At 39.9% G+C, this 19,631-nt stretch overlaps 1 protein-coding gene across 1 annotated transcript; it reads right to left on the bottom strand.

Moving 5' to 3' along the window:
- Positions 1-12,986: 12,986 nt before the first annotated feature.
- mex3d.S (mex-3 RNA binding family member D S homeolog) lies at positions 12,987-18,199 on the bottom strand. Its single transcript, NM_001095650.1, is given in 2 exon segments — positions 12,987-16,214; positions 17,814-18,199. Coding segments are annotated over 2 exon segments (1,323 nt in total). The 5' UTR covers positions 17,875-18,199; the 3' UTR covers positions 12,987-14,952.
- Positions 18,200-19,631: the final 1,432 nt, after the last annotated feature.

Raw genomic sequence — 19,631 nt, 5'->3', positions numbered from 1 at the left:
GTCCAACGCTTCTTGGGGTTCGCCAATTTTTACAGGAAATTCACCAAGAATTTTTCCGGCATTGTCCTCCCCACTGCTCTTACCCGGAAGGGAACACGATTTGTCTGGTCTCCTGTGGCTCAGAGAGCGTTCGACGATCTGAAGCAAGCTTTTTGTTCTGCTCCCGTCTTAGTTCATCCAGATGTCTCTCGACCTTTTGTTTTGGAGGAGGAATTACGACGTTGGCAACAGGGAACTTTTGGCGGTTAAGCTGGCTCTGGAGGAATGGCGTCATCTTTTGGAAGGTTCGGTTGAACCCATTACCATTCTTACAGACCATAAGAACCTGGAATACATCTCTGCCGCCAAGAGACTGAATCCTCGTCAAGCACGTTGGGCCCTCTTCTTTTCCAGGTTTAACTTCATTATCTCCTATCGTCCTGGTTCAAAGAACTCCAAGGCTGATGCTTTGTCCAAATCATTTTCTACTGATGAAGTTTCGGTTCTTCCTCCCATTCCCATTATCCCTCCTGAATGCATCGTTGCTCCTGTATCCGTTATTCCTCCTGAGTGTCCTCCTGGGAAAACCTTTGTGCCTGCTTTCTCTGTTCCTCAAGTCCTGGGCTGGGCTCATTCTTCAAAGTTGGCAGGGCATCCTGGTGTCGGTAAGACCTTTGACCTGGTGTCCAGATATTTTTGGTGGCCCTCCTTGAAACAAGATGTCTCTTTGTTTGTATCTTCCTGTGTTATCTGTGCCCAACAGAAGATTCCAAGATCTCTTCCTTGTGGCCTTCTTCAACCTCTACCTACTCCCTCCCGACCCTGGGTTGACATTGCTATGGACTTTGTGGTGGACCTACCCAAGTCTTCAGGGATGACTACCATCTGGGTTGTCGTGGATAGGTTCTCGAAGATGGCACATTTTGTCCCCTTGAAGAAGTTGCCTACCGCCTCCACTCTTGCTCAACTTTTTGTCAAGGAGATCTTTCGTCTGCATGGCATTCCTGCCTCCATTGTCTCTGATCGTGGCGTTCAGTTTGTTTCGAAATTCTGGAGGGCTTTTTGTGAACTTTTGGACATTCACTTGAACTTTTCCATGGCTTACCATCCTCAGAGTAATGGCCAGACTGAGAGGACGAATCAGTCTTTGGAGCAGTTTCTCCGATGTTTCATCTCGCAATCAATTGGTCGGATCTACTCCCTTGGGCTGAGTTTGCACATAATGACCTTAAGCATTGCTCCTTAAACTGCTCTCCCTTTTTCTGTGTCTATGGTCTCTCTCCTTCAGCTCTTCCTCCAACTGCTGTCAAGGTGGATGTTCCTGCGGCTGACTCCCTGTTTCGGGACTTTCAGAAGATCTGGACAGATGCCCTTACTAAGGCTTCTTCGCGCCAGAAGGTGGCTGCCGATAAGCATCGTCGCCCTGCTCCCAGGTTCAAGGTAGGGGACTCTGACTCTCTTCCAGAAATATCAAGATCAGGCAGTCCTGCCCTAAGCTGGGTCCCCGCTTCCTCTGTCCTTTCAAGGTCAAGGAAATCATTAACCCGGTGTCAGTGAGGTTGGACCTTCCTCCCAGCATGAACATTTCAAGCTTGTTCCATGTTTCTTTGTTTAAGCCTTTCGTCCAGAATGCATTTTCTTCTATGGAAGCACCTCCTCCTCCTGTTCTCTTGAATGGTCATCAAGAATTTGAGGTGCAAGACATCATCGATTCCCGTAAGTCTAGAAGGGGAGTCCAGTACCTGGTCCACTGGAGAGGCTTTGGTCCTGAGGAGAGATCTTGGGTGAATGCTGCTGATACACATGCCCCCCGATTATTGAGGTCCAGGGGCCTCCTCACATTGCCCAAGCTGGCTTCAGTTCCTACTGTTCCTGCTAAAGCCCTGGTTGTTAGAGTTTCCTGGTTTTGACCCTCTGCCTGTTTTCCTGACCTCCGAACCTTCGCTGCCTGAATCCGACCTCTGCCTGCATTTAACTACACCTTAGCCTGACCCCTTGGTACTTCGCTTCTCTGAAACCTGTCTTCTGGAAACGACCTTTGCCTGCACTTGACTATGCCTTGCCTGATCCCTTGTTACTTCGCTCCTGGTAACTCACCTGGCTTCTCTACCACCTCCGCAGCAGAAAGCCCGGGGCCCCAAAAGGGCGTCGGTGAATACCGGAGCCGTAGAGAGGTTCCTGTTACCATCAGTTCTCCTGGATCAGCTGCCTTCCTCTGGGATCCGAGGTGAACAGATCATTATACTGGCTTTCCTCAGTTAGAAAGACCCTCTGTCACTTGATCTTCTCTCTCTGCACCTTGCAGTAGAAAATGACACCCCCAGCGCCCAGCCCCTCTGGGAGTTCCACACACAGGCAGGTGTCCTTCCTGCTCTGTGTCCTGCTCTAAGAGAGTTTCCTAATAAGCCCACTAGAACTAAATACCTTTCCACAGGACAGCCTTCCTGTGGAAGGTGAGCTCTAATCCATAAGCTGGACTACTGGATCGGAACTGGCTTGCCTGCTCTTTCCAGAATACTCCAGCTTCCAGGACCTGGCAGCCAAAGCCTTTAAACAGAGAACCTATTCTCGCTTTATGAACGCCCTTCCTGGTGCCTACCTCTCCCACTAAGGAGAACTTAAAGGGAAAACACACATTTTCCCACATTGTTTTGGTCACTCTACCACACTGGGTACTTGCCCCAAACAGGCAGCCTTTTTTTATTACATGAGGAGCTTAGCCTCTTCCTTTGTACTTACATTAGAGGGTCTATAGCCAGTAACGTAACTAGGTGGGGCGGGCCGTGCAACCGGGCCCCCCTCCCGTGCTGATTTTTTTGCGGCTGCAGCAGGGCGCTATCTAACGGGGGGCCCTGCGGGGGTACGGGCACTAGTCCAATCGCACCCCCTGCTCCTGCAGTAGTTACGCCACTGAATATAGCATACTCTGAAATTATTTTGCTTATCTCTTTACAATCTGTGAAAAGCTCCACTCATAAGGCTTCAGCCCCCTCATTTTCTAACAATCATCTCTTCCTTTTAGATCCTGCTTAACAAACAGACATACCCCCCCCTCCTCCTTTTCTATTTCCCCTGTACCTTTGAAACAAAGTATAGCCTCCTAAACCTCGAGAAACCTCAGTAAATAGTAAAAATTTTGCTAGATTTACCTTCTGAAATGACCATATTGTATGGCGTATATAGGCCAAACAGCAAGGACCACAAAAACACATATCAATGAACACAGTGGAAATATTGGTTATAGGGGACAGCCACAGACAGTACAGTGTAGATTCTGCTAACCACAATCAATCACAATTGAGGTAGCTATATGAAATGGAGACTGCTGCAAAGAAAAGCTTTTTGGATTAAGAAACTGAATACATTATAGCCTAGGTTCGAATTAGTGATGTGCAGGCCGGCCAGATAACTGTGGGTCGGGCCGACCTCGCACTCTTCTCTGCGGGTGGCGGGTGGGTTGAGCTCTTCTCCTGCTCTCCCACCGTCAAATGCCGGCTTCCGACTTCAGGGTTCTTCTCGGGTGTGGCTGCGCGGGTCTATAAAAGGAACCCAGAAGTCGGGCACGGGTGGTGGGCAGGTTTTAATTATAGGTGAAGTTTGAAATGTTTCCTCTATTGAGATACTTGTGTTATATGGCACGAATTATTAACTTTTTTCTTTGCAGATAAAGTTATTTCGGTCCAAGTAAGAAAATGTAAATTGTTTGCCATGCATTACGTATAGTCTCAAAATGGCTAATGGTAAGATACATTGAGCATTTTTCCAAATACAAATCTTGACAACATTCTGAAGACGCCTCCAAGCCAGCTCAAATGGAATGAAAAGGTAAGCTTGCAACCACCGTCCTGCGTGATGAAGAAAACCACCAATCAGCCCACACTAAAGAATGAACTTCAACTGTCAAAAACAGAAACTGTCACTGCACATTAACCCTGTGTATGGCAGCAACCCTCCCATGGACTATCAAAGTTTAATCAACTTTCATAATAGCATGGGAATGGTATACTGTAAAATTTTACACACAAATAACGACATACGAGTCAGAATTGAGTAGATAAAAAGTGGCCTCAGCTTTTATTATCATATCACAAATAACCATAATTAGCTCATTATTATAATTAGATAAGACAATCCCTAGCCGGCCTAGAATTATATTTCATTCAAGGTTGCCTATTGAAGATGTGGCTTAATCAATGCAAATATCCCCCGCCTTACACCCCAAGCCAGGTTAAACATAATGTAATACTTAATACCCTTGCATCGGCATTGGCTATATCATTCTGACAACCTGGAATATGCTTTGCAATAAGTCAAACATTATGCCTTAAAGCCAAAAACAAAATTTGCCTCATTACCCTCACCACTTAGCAGACAAATTATTAATAACCTGCACAACCCCCAAATTATCACAAAAAAGAAGAATGCATCTATTACCCAATAAAGAACCCCAAGGCAACTGACACTGGAAAAATTTCCAATAAAACTATATTGGTATTGAAATTACACTCCACTTCACCGGCGTTGTCCCCTTTAACGCCCGACTCCTTTGGATTACTGGCATTACTGAGAACTTTCTCGCACAGTGAAATACCGGATGCGCTCCACTGCAAACAGAGCATTCATGTTTATTTCGGCCATTTACAAAGATTATCATTAAATGCCCAACAAGCACTATGCTTAGATGATGTACTTGTTTTTTTTTTTTTTAAACTTTTTTTTATTCGAGCAACATTCAGATACAATTATATCCATCTCAAGGTAGTGACACATAGTTCCTGTACAACTCGGTACACTGTATCAGTCAGGAGTACATGGCAACAATAATACAAGGTAAGATAATCATACATAGGTCACATAAGGTATATACAGAATACCGTTAATTTAATTGGATGCATAAATTGAGTCACCAGTCAGTCTCGCATGTAACGAGATGGAGGTTCAAAATAAATTGTTAAGTAGCAAGAATGGTCAGTATGTTGCGGTGTAAACTTAACAACATAAGTAACATGTTAACTGTCGTGTTTGTCATCCTCTAACCCATATCACAGTGATAACCCGTCCATTTTCTCTTTGCTTGTTCGCTGGTTACATTATGTCTCTGCCGCTGCCGTGCCGGAGGTTACAGCTACATTGTGCATACGTTCAGTCATAAGTTAATCATCATCATCATCATCATTTATTTATATAGCGCTGTCAAGATACGCAGTGCTTTTAAAGTTAAAGTTAAAGTTAATAGGGGGATCCCCACATACAATTCTCGTAACATACCACTCATTATGTTGAAAACATTCATGCAATTTCACCTTCATTGTGTGTGGTATAATCTCAATAAATGTCTCCCAAGTATCAAAAAACCTTTGAATTATTGAGTTTTTATTTAAAGATGTTTCTATCCAGTCCATGTAAAAAACTCGAACCAGTTTCTCCAGGAAGAGTTTGATAGTGGGAGGGGTGTTGGATATCCAGACTTGTAATATAGTTTTTTTCGCCACTGCTGATATAATCAGTAGGAGCCTTCTAGCCCCCCTCGAAATTTTGGTATGAATGTATGGGGTGACGCCCCAGAGCGCCCACGATGCTGAGAGTGGAATATAGTTAACCAAGTGTTTTGTTGCATAATCACGTATCTGACTCCAGAATCCCCTGATGAACGGGCAGGCCCATAGACAGTGCATAAGATTAGCTGCGGTTTGACCACATTTCGGGCAATCGCTACTATCCCTCCTATTCATTTTAAAAAGTATTTCTGGAGTCAGATACGTTCTGTGCAGTAGATTGAGAAACATTTCTCTATAGATACTGGAAGGCAGAGTATACCATAGTTGCTTATACATCCTGAATAAGACCTCCATTGTTATTTCCGGTATATCAATAGTCCACAAGTTTAGGTCCTGTGAGTAAGCCAGTATAGTCAATGTCGTCCTGTAGAAATTTATAATTCTGAGATATAGCTCCTCTAGTGGAATTAGTTCGTAAGAGGAAATTATCTAAAGAATTATTCCAGTCTGTGTCCAACAAAAGTCGTATGGTTCTGCTAGTGTACATCTGAGCTTGTAGGAAGGCAAATATATTGTGTTGTAGGAACGGAAATTTGGTTTGAAATTGTGTAAAAGTTAAAGGTTTATGACTGCTACCGTCAGTCAGTAGATGATGTACTTTTAAACAAAGCATTAGGCACTTGAGGCTTAACAGCCAACATACCCATGCGCAAATCTATATCTTTGGAACCCCAAGACAGCTCTGGAAGCAGCAGAACCAAATGCCAAATTAACCTAGTTATCAGGTAGAGGATGGGCTCCTCTGTAACACAATTGGGCAGATTTATCAAAATGTGAGAGCAGATTTTAATAAATAAAAGCTCACCCACTTTCTGATCATTCTTATAGGATTTTTGGAAACATATTTATTAAATGGTGAGTTCCGATTTTTGCCCATTGATAAATATCCTTCTAAAAATCCCATAGGAATGAATAGAACATAGATGAGCTTTTAGTTATTAAAATCTAAACTCACAATCTGTCCCTTAATGTTGGAGGAAAGGCTTTCTTTGTCCTTTAGTATACCTTTCATATAATAGTATTAATAACACACATAAAAACATAGCAAACCCCAGTGTTTTATTTCCCCATATATTTTTGCAACAATAATGTATTTCCACCAGCAGATAAACACCTGGGAGCTCCAGATAGCTGTTTCTTACAGGATCAGTGTTATCGTTTCATAGTTCTATTGATACATTGACCAGAGTAAACCATTTACATTACATAAGCTGGTTCATGTCATCGCTTTAGTTTGCAAAGCAGCTGCACAGAGAGATTGCAGCATATCAAAGCACAATGCAGAAGGATAAAGGGGACATGGGAAAACCTGATGCAAATCAATTTTTACAAAATCGATTTGCTCTTTTGAAAGATTTCAGTACAACAATATCACAGAGGAACTCTATTAACTGGAATATTATGAAAATGGCTTGTGTAGACATCCTAGTATCCAATTAAATTCCCACTGCTAAACACGATACATTAATAACTGCCTTCTTCACTACTATAATTGTGGTAATTACAACTCCTTGCATTCCAGATGTGTCACCCATCGAAGACACGTGGTGCATTATGAAAACTATAAAATTCCTCAGTTTCAACATTGGATATGTTGTTTTTCCACTATGTGCAATTAAATATAAAGTATAAATGATTAGAAAATTACCCCATTCTCTGTTTATTTACATATTACACAGTGTCCCAACTCTTTTTGAAAACCGAGTTGTAAATTGTCTTGGCTATCCCACAACTAATCAATGCCATCTCTATAGCATATATACCCATAAAAGTATTTAAAGCAACAGTAACACCAAAAAAATAACAATTGAGCTACAGTTTCAAACAACACCACAATTTTGTTCGGGAAAATGAAATGAATCTGCACCAAATGCCTTTTATGTTCCAGAATAAATAAATTTCTACCTTTTGCTTTTTCATTACTCTCCAAAGTATAAAGATAACTCTCATGCTTAATATTAGAAAAAGCACCCAAACAAACTTCTTATCGGCAGGCAGCAAAGTAGGTAGTAGCCATTAAATTGAAAAAATGTAGCATTCAGGATTGGCTGGGAATAACTGATCAGATATCACTTATACACAACAATGCGCCAAGACAATACTGCTATATTAAATCAAAAGCAAAGTGGAACAGCTCATGATCCAAAGCATACCACATCATCTATAAAACATGGCGGAGGCAGTGTGATGGCTTGCGCTTGCATGGCTGCCAGTGACCCTGGGACACTAGTGTTTATCCATGATGTGACACAGGACAAAAGCAGCCAAATGAATTCTGAGGTGTTCAGAGACACTGTCTGCTCAAATCCAGCTAAATGCAGTCAAATTGATTGGGAGGTGTTTCATAATGACCCAAAACATACAGCCAAAGCAACCCAGGAGTTTATGAAAGCAAAGAAGTGGAATATTCTTGAATGGCCAAGTCAGTCACCTGATCTGAACCCAATTGAGCATGCATTTCACTTGTTGAAGACTAAACTTCAGACAGAAAGACCCACAAACAAACAGCAACTGAAAGCCACTGCAGTAAAGGCCTGGCAGAGCATTAAACAGGAGGAAACCCAGAATCTGGTGATGTCCATGAGTTCAAGATTCAGGCTGTCATTGCCAGCAAAGGGTTTTCAACCAAGTATTAGAAATGAACATTTTATTTTCGGTTTTTTAATTTGTCCAATTACTTTTGAGCCCCTGAAATGAAGTGATTGTGTTAAAAAAAGGCTTTAGTTCCGCACATTTTTATGCAGCTGAAAGTCTGCAGTTCAACTGCATGTGAGTTGTTTTATTTAAAATTCATTGTGGTAATGTACAGAACCAAAATTAGAAAAAAGTTGTCTCCAAAGATCTATAGACCTAACTATACACTAGCACAACTAAGGTTTTGGAATGTTATATAAAGAGAACAAAAAAAAAATGTTCATGCATTATCTCTAAGGTCTTCTCTGCCGCTGACTGCCATTTCTGAACAATATCTGCCAGATAGTACAAATGCTATCATAGACAGTTCATTTTCCATGTGAAGCGTCTGTCTGCGCAGACAGGCATTTTGATCTCAGTTTTTTCTCTTAGAGGATTGTGACAATCACATACTGCTGAATGGCATGTTCATGTCCTTTGTATCGTGGCCTAACTGGTACATACACTTCACAGGGATCTGTAATTAGAGGCTTCCCTGTGAGGATAGCATACTGTGGAGATCTGGTCTGCAAGGCCGTGTATTCATTATCCAGTTGGTTGCAAGAATTTCATTAGGTGGTGTTTCTTCAAAGTTTTTCACTAAAAAGTAAGAGACATGGAATCCTCTCCTTGCAGAGAAATTTTATTTTATTACTATTCTACTATCCATTTTTCCCGGGAGAGAGGGTACAGCGTGTGCACTTGCAGAAAATGTATTGGTTAAAACAGGAGGTTAGCATATGTCCATATGTTATGTCCAAGGCAATTTTACCCAGGTCAATGGCACTTTTATTATACTTTACCCTTGAACTGCTTCAACAACCCCAATTGGCACTTTGTTTGTCTTAACATAGCATTTATTTTTTTTTCTAAATCTCTTTTATTTATACATTTTAATAAAACAGATACAGTCATCATCTACACTTCTACACATTCGCAATGTCTTAATACATACATTTAAGATGACCATTTGAGTCACAACTTTAATATTGCAAAGTAGAAGGGAGGGGGAACCTTATTACATAGAAACAAGGTGAAGAAGGAAAGAGAACTAAAATAAAAATAAAAGAGGAAGAAAAAAAAGGGCCGGTATATATCTTTCATACTGATGCATTCGTTTCTTTCAGTTTGGATTTAGAATGTCTGCCATGGGGACCATATTTCTGTATGTTTATACATTTGGTCTGTTAATAAAGCATTTAAGTATAATAAATTTTGTGTAGTGTTTATTCCTCCCTCTAATTCATGAGTCATAATGGTGTTTTGCAGCCATTGTTTTGCTAGAATAATCCTGTCAGATGCTAGAATCTGAGATAAGAGTTTATTTTGCAGGTTTATTTAACACCTTGGTAGGGAGTGTTAAAAGGTCTAATCGAATATCTTTCTGTAATGGCTTCTGAAATACTGTATGTATTAATTTAAAAACTTCTTCCCGGTATGTATTTGCAGCTGGGCATGTCCACCAGGTATGAAATTACCAATTGCACCACATCCTCGAAAGCACATTGGGGAGATCTTAGAGATGAAAGTAGCATTTATTTTTACCTTTCTGCGCAAATTTATTTTTACCTTTCTGCGCATATTTATCTTTACCTTTCCGTGCTCCGCAGTAGACAACACACACCAGAGGGGATTCGGGAGGTGATTTATTAAAGCTAAATGCTAATAAAGGCCGTGCAAACCACAGTACATTACAGTAATAGCCTCTGTATGTACTGTAAGTATAAGTTGTATGTAAATTGGTGTATGTTACGCAAGGACTCCCTGTATCTGTAAAGCGTAATCCATAAAGTTCTGAATTACAGAATGGCCATCTGCAGTAGACTCCATTTTAAATAGTTAAAAAACATTTCCTTTATCTCTGTAATTATAAAACAGTACCATGTACTAGTAACAGTCCTCTTGAGTTTGATTCATGTTTAAAGATTTTTTTTTATATCTTTATTTTTTTAATTTTCATAAAGTTTAAATGCAGTTGGGACATTTGGTTTAGTGTCTTGCTGTATTCAGCAGTCTAATCATACAGTTGCTATATTGTTCTTATCTGTACAGCTTGGTTAAATCCAGTCAAGAAGGAAAATTAAAAAACAAACAAACGGACCAGTAAAAGATAAAAAAGGAAGAAAAAAATAAGTACAGGATCAGGAGGGCAATGAAACAAAATAAACCATTTGTTATATGGGTAAACTACTAAGCAGATCAACCCTCAGCGAAACAATAAGTCCAGTTATTTCATATCTCATAATTTGTAGGCATCATTCTATTACTCAATGCTGAAAGGTATTCCATTCTTTTTACTTCCTCTATTTTATTCTTTAGTTCCCTTTCTGTGGGGATAATTGATTGCTTCCATTTCTGACAGAGCAATCTCCTGGCTGCTGTTAAAATATGGTTCATCAGTTTCCTTGCCACCTTTGTGTATTTAAGTTTGGGTTTCCCTACAAGAAAGGTACATGGTTCCTTCTGTATATTTGTTTGGAGGACCTTTTGTAAAAGCTCTCCCCAATAGGGGGTAATCATGCGGCAGTCCCAGAATATGTGGGGAAAAAGCCCCCAACTGTCCACAGTTTTGGCATCATCTATCTGAGACTGTAGGAGTTGAAATGATTTTTTAGTAGACTTAAGGTATGGTGATCCAAATTATGGAAAGACCCCTTATCCAGAAAACCGCAGGTCTCGAGGATTCTGGATACAAGGTATGCATACCTGTAGCAGTTTTCTCTGAGCCATATAAAGGATCAAATGATTTTGGTTCCACATGCTTTGAATTAAACACCAGTTAATTACACTTTAAGCGTTTTAAATCCAAATGTTAGAGAAATTTCTTCCTTGGATGATATACACAATTAGCACAATTAGTATTGACAACATGTCCTAGAGAACTAATGTGTGATGTAAAATGTCAACATAAGTGCCCCCCATCAGGGTTTGGAGGAGGGGTTTCTAAATTCTAGTTAGACCATTGCACAAAATGTTCAATTATGAAGCACACAGATTTATAGCAAATTGTATTTTATTAAAGAAAGATTACAAAAAAATAAAACTCTTCATGCACTTTACACCTAACAGGGGTCTGTAGATGTAAACAGATTCCTGTTAAGGTTAACAATGCTTGTTTCTTTTACAAATAAAATATATACTTTATATTTTAATATATATATGCTTTTTTAACCTTTTTATTTAAAATGTCTTTGAAAAAAATCTATTAATCTAACAGAGGTGAGGGAATAAAAAAATAGATCTAAATACAAAAACAATAAAAAAAATAAAAATATCACAATTAAAACACAGGTGGAAAAACTAGATCTGTTTTACCACTGGAGGGGGAACAAGCTATAAGCCCCTCTGGCAGTGGATTGGTTGATTTACTAGTTGCTACCGGATATATAGTGAGGATTTTCACCTTTACTTTCACTGTGTTCGTTCCACAAAAATAGTGTTTCATAAGTAGGAACTGAATTCCTTAAAGGGATACTGTCATGGGAAAAAAAAAATTCAAAACGTATCAGGTAATAGTACTGAAATAGATTTCTCAAAAGAGCAAACAGATTTTTTTAATATTTAATTTTGAAATCTGACATGGGGCTAGACATATTTTCAGTTTCCCAGCTGCCCCAAGTCATGTGACTTGTGCTCTGATAAACTTCAGCCACTCTTTACTGCTGTACGACAAGTTGGAGTGATATCATCCCCCCTCCAGCAGCCTAACAACAGAACAATGGGAAGGTAACAAGATAGCAACTCCGTAACACAAGATAACAGCTCCATGGTAGAAAAAGCCAGGTCCCACTGCGTCACATTTGGTTACATTATAGCCTACCAGAAAGCAGTTCCATCCTAAAGTGCTAGCTTATTCTGAAAGCACATGACCAGGCAAAATGACCTGAGATGGCTGCCTGCACAACAATATTACAACTTAAAAAAAAAATACACTTGCTGGTTCCGGAATGAAATTTTATATTGTATAGTGAATTATTTGCAGTGTAAACAATGTAATTTCAAAATAAAAAATACATCATAAAAATCATGACAGAATCCCTTTAAGTCAATATGGATCAGTTATTTTGAATCCATTGTTATACCTAGAAGTGTTAAAGGGCCCTGTCAGCTTAATTATTTCTGTGCTTGATCATGGGAATACCACATTGGTATGACATTTTGATGGCCACGCTCATTTAAAATCTAGCCTGAGATAAAGTATCTACAGAAGAAGAAGGTGACCAATGAAGTATATAACATTCTGTTCATGAAAGCTTTAGACTAGGGGATATCTTTATAAAGTTGTGTAAAACAATAGGTGTAATTATAAAGCTTTGGTTTTACCCTTCCTGAATTGGAGCAATGGCACAAGTAATTTGTTTCCTACTGAAAAATGCGGTGATCCTGGCTAAATGTGAGAAAATGCTTAAGAAATGTTTTCCATAAAATTCAAATGGATCCAGATAGCAAAGAATTTCAGGAGAAAATATGGTAAGCATAAATTCCCCATGGGACACAAATCTACTTGTATTTGATTGCCCTTAACATTCTACATTGCTATTGTTAATACCAGCAGGAAAGCTTCATTCCATGGTTAGAAGCAGCATATATATAACCTGTGTAGAAAGCTGTGCAGCTTTGCAGCAGTTATTGCACATCTCTTTTTTTACACCAGACTTATACTCGGCTACACATATGCCACATTTCATCACACAGCTTTATAAATGCAGGAAATTACAAAACATAGAACAGTGTTAACCTGGTGATATATATATATATGGCATATTCCAACCCCACTTTTTTTTTTTTTTCAACACTCTTTTGTCTTCAAAAACGATAGTGATACAGGAGTGAGAAACCAACATGTCTAGTTTCTCCAACTTTGTTTTAGCTCTGAATGTCTGAATCGTTTATTTTTCCTGACACTGGAGACATGATGATAGGTCAAACAAACTTTAGTCATTTTAGATTAAGGTCAGTATTGCTGTGTTTGCATCTTCAGTCACACTACATTCGCATCAAAGAGCAAACAGATATATTTTGTGTACTTTATGCAGGTGGTTGTAGTCTTCTAGGCCTTTTCTCTCTCATCACACATTAAAAAACAGAAACTGTGCATGTGTGCTAAAACAGATATCCAAGTCTGACAGGCAAGCAAACACATGTGTCGTAATACATCTTTAGTTGATGGCTATTGCTGCTGGAAGCACATAGGTAAGCTGTATTAAACAAGACACATAGAGCTGGAAATGCACTCCCTTTCTTTCAGTGAGCTGGGACGCCTTTTTAGTGACTTAGGAAGTGGCTTAAAATCACCCGTTATTGCTTATACAAACTCTTTTAGGTGATTCCAGTGCTGCCATGCATCCAAGTGACAATTACCTGACAAGCATTGGCATGTGTCCTAACATCAGTCACTGAGCTACTAAAAATATCAGCACAATGCAAAATCTGGGCGATACGGAGACTAAGTCTTGTGTTTTGCTTCTTACAAGAAATATTTGCAGTTTTCTACAAACTTAAAGCAGCATGAGCCGACTTGCTAATTAAAAAAATTACCATTTAAGTCAGAGGAGAGAAAATTCCCAACAGTTTGCTGCCGACCCAAAGCTGGAAATTGTGTTGACAGCAAAACGCTATGAATCACACGGTGTGCCATCATCCTAAAAGACAATTTAGTTCAGTTAAAATTGAGCGTACTACTAATTTCTCAAAGGGAACAAGTAATTAAATAAGGACATACATTATTTACTATTTTAATTTTGGCTCTGTTATAAAACCTTTAGCTTTTGTTAGGAAACATGTTTTTCCCCACAACTGAATAAAATGCAGAACGTAGAAACTCATTGGCACTGTAGTCTCCTTGCCAGTGTAGAGTCTACATCGTAAGCAGGGAAAGGATTCCTCCCAATGCTTGCCATTAGTAAGAATTTGTGCAAAATATGTAATGATCATGCACTATACATACACACAGCCTACATTCCCTACTGCAAGATAAGTGTATCGCATTTGCTTAAATGTATAACATGGCCTTGAAGTTTTCTCCATGCTAAGGTCACTTAAGGGTTAAAGATGGTTTTAACCCTACTTTTCTAAATGTTGGGAAATTTCTGTATTTTGTAAGCATGCAAATATTCTTAGATGTGTACACAATAAAATGTGTGATTTTTGCATGCAGTATATTACAAATTAATATACAGAAACCATTCTATATAGAATAGGAAACCTTATGCCTAGGAGAGTAAGTTGTTTTATTTATGGGTAATATGGATTTTTTCAGAATCACATATAAAACTCATCCCTGCAGTGCACAGAGGATATATATACCTAAACAGCTCTAAATTATAAACATATCCAGCACTGTGGGTTTAAAAATATTGTATTGTTTCAACATGTCCCTATTTTTCACCTAACAAAGCATAAAATGTGCAAACGTATTCTTCTCTTTCAGTTTATTTACTTTTTTAAATGGAATACTGTTCAGACTACTTGTGATCGGTGTTGTTTTTGGTGTTTATAAGAAACATTAAAAGCTTAGAAGGGGTCTACTTGTTTTGTAAACATCAGAGTATTTTGATTATGAGTTAACCCCCATCTCCCAAGACATCTTCTCTGTATAGTTACATGCCTCTCACTTTCCTCATATCTTAATTGATCAAAATATCTTGCTTTAAAAATTATAAATTGGTAACACACATAATCCAGACAATTAGTTTCAGCAATGCTATTTTTGTTGGTTTAGTGTTATTAACTGTTTCTGAGGCTAGGAGAAGATACGTATTGCTTGTGTTGCAGGAGCATGGCAGGATGGGCATTCGGGTAATTCTTGTTCACAGATTCTGATGGCACATTCCATGCAAAAAAGATTGTGTCCACATGGCACAAGGGCAGCAATTACCTCACTTTCACAGCACACAACACAATCCCTAACACACTTGTGTTGGCCTTCTGAGTTGCTTGAGTCAGTCGGAGAACCTGATGCAACAGAGGAGCTCCCAGGCAGTGAGGAAGACGAGGAATAGCCAGTGCTGCTGGAGAAGGAGGACAATGAGCCTTGGGGCGGCAGCCAGGAGACCCCACTGATTGGATCGCTATGTATGCGACGTGCTAAAGGATGTTCTAGTCCAATACTTGAATCAGGCAGGGTTGGTGAAAGCCGTGGAGTTTCACTGAAACTGTGCTTCCGCTGTACTGGACACACAGTTAAGCTCTGACATTGCCCTCCATTTGGTTCAAAGGATGACCAAATTGCAGTTGGTGTGCTAAGATCTAGCGCTAGGAAATCAAAACCAAATTCGGAATCCTCAGTGCCCAATGGTGGAGGAACCCTATGGGTTTCGGCAGCCACTGTAAAGCCTCCCCCTAGCATTGGTCTAAATAGATTATCTTGGCACTGTTCCCTGCCTGTTGTACCGCAATATAGGCTCTCACCAGACAAACTACTCAGACTTTCAATGCGTGACCCACTGGATCCTCGCCGAGGAGCTGATGTTTTTGCCCATAAAGCGGCAGAGCTTCCACCAAGCAAGTCCATGCAAACATCTGTGCCATTGTAGTGAAAATCATTATCTGGAACAATATCTACCATAGCCCCTGTCCTCATACTAATGTGTGCTTCTATTTCCTCCCGTGCTCGGTCAACATTCTCTGGCATACCTGTGACCTCAAAAACTGGTTCTTTGTCTCGGCTGGGTGTTACAATGTAGGTATGAGTACTCTGTTGGATCTTTTTTATGGTAGCCCCCTTAGGTCCCACTACCAAACCTACAACTCGGTAGGGAACACGAACTTGTATTGTGGTATGGCCTGGTAAGTTAGGAGGACTTTGTGTGGAACCTGCAATTCCAGTGGCTTTGTTGCGTGTGGCTCTTATGATAGAGAAGTGCTCAGCAGCTGCTAAAATCTCTCTTTTAGCCATTTCCACATCCTCCTTCCGGCCAGTCACGATAAACATCGGCTCTTCCCCTCGTAATGGAGTCTTGATGTAAGTATTTGTTTTGGCTCGCAAGGCTTTAATTTTGCAACCTATAGAAAAAAAATTAACTGTTAAGTAGAGTCAAATAAAGGTTTTTATAACTAATATTATATTTTGGCCTGTAATTTATGATATACGCTACATAGAAAAGTTAGACAGCAATGTTTTAACTAGGCTGTCACACATGGCATTTCTCCACCAGTGTAAATATATTGGCAGATTCAATTTAAACGCCCTGCCATTCAAATTTCAGCCCAAAAGTGCACAGGGTGGGGTAACAAATAGGTGTTTTCCTGGTGTAAATACAAAATAAGTGTGACAGTAGTCTTAAAGCTCTAAAGTTGTTTAATCTAACATTTTAAAATAATATTTTGCCTAATAATTAAAAGTTCATATCAGAAGTGGAATTATTAAAGGTTAGAGAGAACAAATATGCTGAAAACATTACAAATTTAAGAAATGATTCAATGAGGCAGAACAGCTAAAAAAAAAACATAAAAGAAAATGTGCGTTTTAACAATATTCCAATATAGTTTTTAGAGATTTTAGAAAGCATTTGGAAAGGTAGTTCTAATTACAATAGGCCCTGCCTCTTCTTTCTGACTCTCATTAACTGCATCACTAAAACAATGTAGCAAGTCACCCTCCTCCAGCAAAGTTTCCAGATCCTGCAATGCCTTCCATGTTCTGTGATTAATAGACTTGTAAAGGTGGAGAATTACAAAAGCATGGAAGGCATTGTGCCAATATGAGTCTTAGCTGAATAGTGCAACATTGTTTCAATGACCAAAAATTAGAAAAAAGAGCTCCAGCAATATTACTGCAAATCAACTTTTATTCCGAGTAGTGGCAACACAACATGTTTCGGGTTCAATACCCTTTATCACTTGATAAAGGCTATTGAACCCGAAACATGTCCTGTTGCCACAGAGAAAAGAATAATAAAGTCAAACAAATAAGCTTTTCAATAGCAATTAGATTTACCAATAGCATTTAAATGATTGCAGCTTTATTGGTGTATAATGGACATTGCCACAATTACATTTTCTTTTCCTATGCAAATGCTTTTCTTAATGGGTTAAGTAGGCAAGCACACATGCCTTTACAATGCAATAGTGTGCACTCACAGCAATACAGTATAATGCTACAATTTAGTGTACATATATTAAAGAAATGTTAGAAAGTTGCTAAAAAATTGCTACAACTTTTTTTATTAACTTGGAAAAACTAACAGAACACAAACATTTAGGAAGATCAGTCAGCTGTGAGGATAATATAGATGCTATGTTGACAATCTAGAAGAAATCAAACAAAAAATCATATTATTCAGTCTCAGTCCGTAAGGTTAGTTGTTTTAGTTCTTTTGGAGGCAATCTAATATTCAGTGCCCACAGGTGGCACATTAGATCTTACAAACTTAACTGATGAGGATGCATAACTAAGAAAAATCTCAATCTTGCAGTCATTAAAAAAATCTATTTAAGGAGAGATTTCTTTGGGATAAACATGTTAATGAACAATCATTAGCAACTACATAAGTAATAAAAAAAGCAAGAGCACAATTGAAATTATTTACCATGAAATGTTATTACATTTTAATCTCATACATTTTTACACTTAATAAATTTAAGACTGGAGTATTAACCCACCCTGCCTTCCTACAATTTCAGCAACATGCTCTGAGCTCGGCACTGGCACCGCTTCTGTCATGTTGACTCCCCTCCTCAGATTTCCAGGCCCGAGTAGGATCTCTGCAGCAACCACTCCAAACCCATCCCCTGGTTCTGGACTTGAGGAAGATGAGATTGCATTGTCAGAGGCTTTGCCGTCATCTGGATCTTCCTGCAGTCCTAAAACTGAAAATGCATCCACAAACATTGGAAATTCTTCAGACTGGGGTTGATCCGGGCATAAGTGGGCACCCAAATATTTAGGAGGCGGCAAATGCAAAATAGAATCTTGGAGAGCAGTCTGGACACAGAGTTCATGGGAGTGGGTAGGAGTATTTGTTTTTAGGTGGTTCATATTGTGAAGTGGTACATCCTGAAAGGCCAGTGGGTTTAGCAAGGTCTCCTGCAATCCTGATGCGATAAGGTCCTCGTTAGAACTTATGTGCATCCATGATTTCTGGGAAGAAATATTCTGAGCTTCCTCCCAGTATGGCAAACTACTGTGACTTGACTCATTATCACTAATATTGTTAAAAGTCCCCCCTGTATCTGTTGTTGTGTTGGCCATCACCTGGCCAGGGCTCATATGGGGGTTTTCTATCTGGGACCACACATTGTAATTAATGGGCTGAGAGCTCCTTGTAGAAGGCGCCTCACAATGGCTCAGGTTGACATTAGCCTCATGAGGACTCTGGTTTCGAATGGGTTCTTCAGTTTGAACGGAACCTTGAGGTAACTGTGTCAGAGTGGGCTCCTGGTGGCCTTGCATATTCGATTGCTCTTGAGGGCTCTGGTTATAAACAGTCTCTCCATTGCCTGGGCAATTAAGCCGTTGTTCTTCTTGGATAGTTATTTCCAAGCCTATATTTAAATCAAGTTGATCACTGCATGCCGCCCTACAGTCAAGTTTTCCGCAGGACAGTGCCGATGTTTTATCACAGAGCCCAGTCCCGGATCGCGACTTAAACATCCCAAAACGCCTTTTATGTCCTGCCGGCATCCGCCGGACAGCTAATTCCGACGTCTCATCTCGCGAGATTGTGGCGTCAAGACTAGACGTCCAAGAGTTTAGTGACGCTGAACGTAGCCGCCACGGAGAGTGATGAGCAAGGAAGAACTTTACTAAAACACAATCCTGCTGCTAGTTATACGCTATTCGCTCACAATTTTATCTTTTGCTCGCACGGCAGCTCCCACTTTTGTTAGGGAACAAAAATTAAAAAATACATCCAGGGAAAAAGAAGAGTATTTTTATTCATGAATTTTGGGCACCTGTAAAAAAAATCACTGGTCACTGCTTCCAATAGTTCGTGTGACGCTGATTTTAAGTGCTGTCCAGCTGAAAGAAGGGTTGCCACCTGACCCCTTTAAAACTGAAAACGTGGAAACTAGTGATGTGCGGGTCAGGGTTTACCTGACCCGCACCCAACCCTAACCCGCCCTGCTGCAGCTTGCACCCACTTCCGGGGTCCTTTTATAGACCCGCCGTTGACGTCACAAAAGGGACGGGGCGAGCAGACGCGAGACTATAAAACTGGAAGTCGCATAACGGCATTTGAAGGTGGCGGGCGGGAGAGCAGGAGAAGAGCTCAACCTGCACCCGCCAGCGAGGTCGACCTGAACCCGCCCAGGTATCAGGTCGGCCCGCACATCACTAGTGGAAACCACAGCCTGCATGGATAACTAGCAATTCATTTAGATGCATGTAGGGTTGCTATCTTTTCTGGAAAAAAATACCGGCCTTCCTATGTACTTCTCTTTTTCCCTTTTAATAACATTTGGATCAACCATCACTTT

This window comes from Xenopus laevis, chromosome 1S, assembly GCF_017654675.1.
Source record: "Xenopus laevis strain J_2021 chromosome 1S, Xenopus_laevis_v10.1, whole genome shotgun sequence".
NCBI lineage: Eukaryota > Metazoa > Chordata > Amphibia > Anura > Pipidae > Xenopus > Xenopus laevis.
This window is presented reverse-complemented; position numbering and strand designations above follow the sequence as displayed.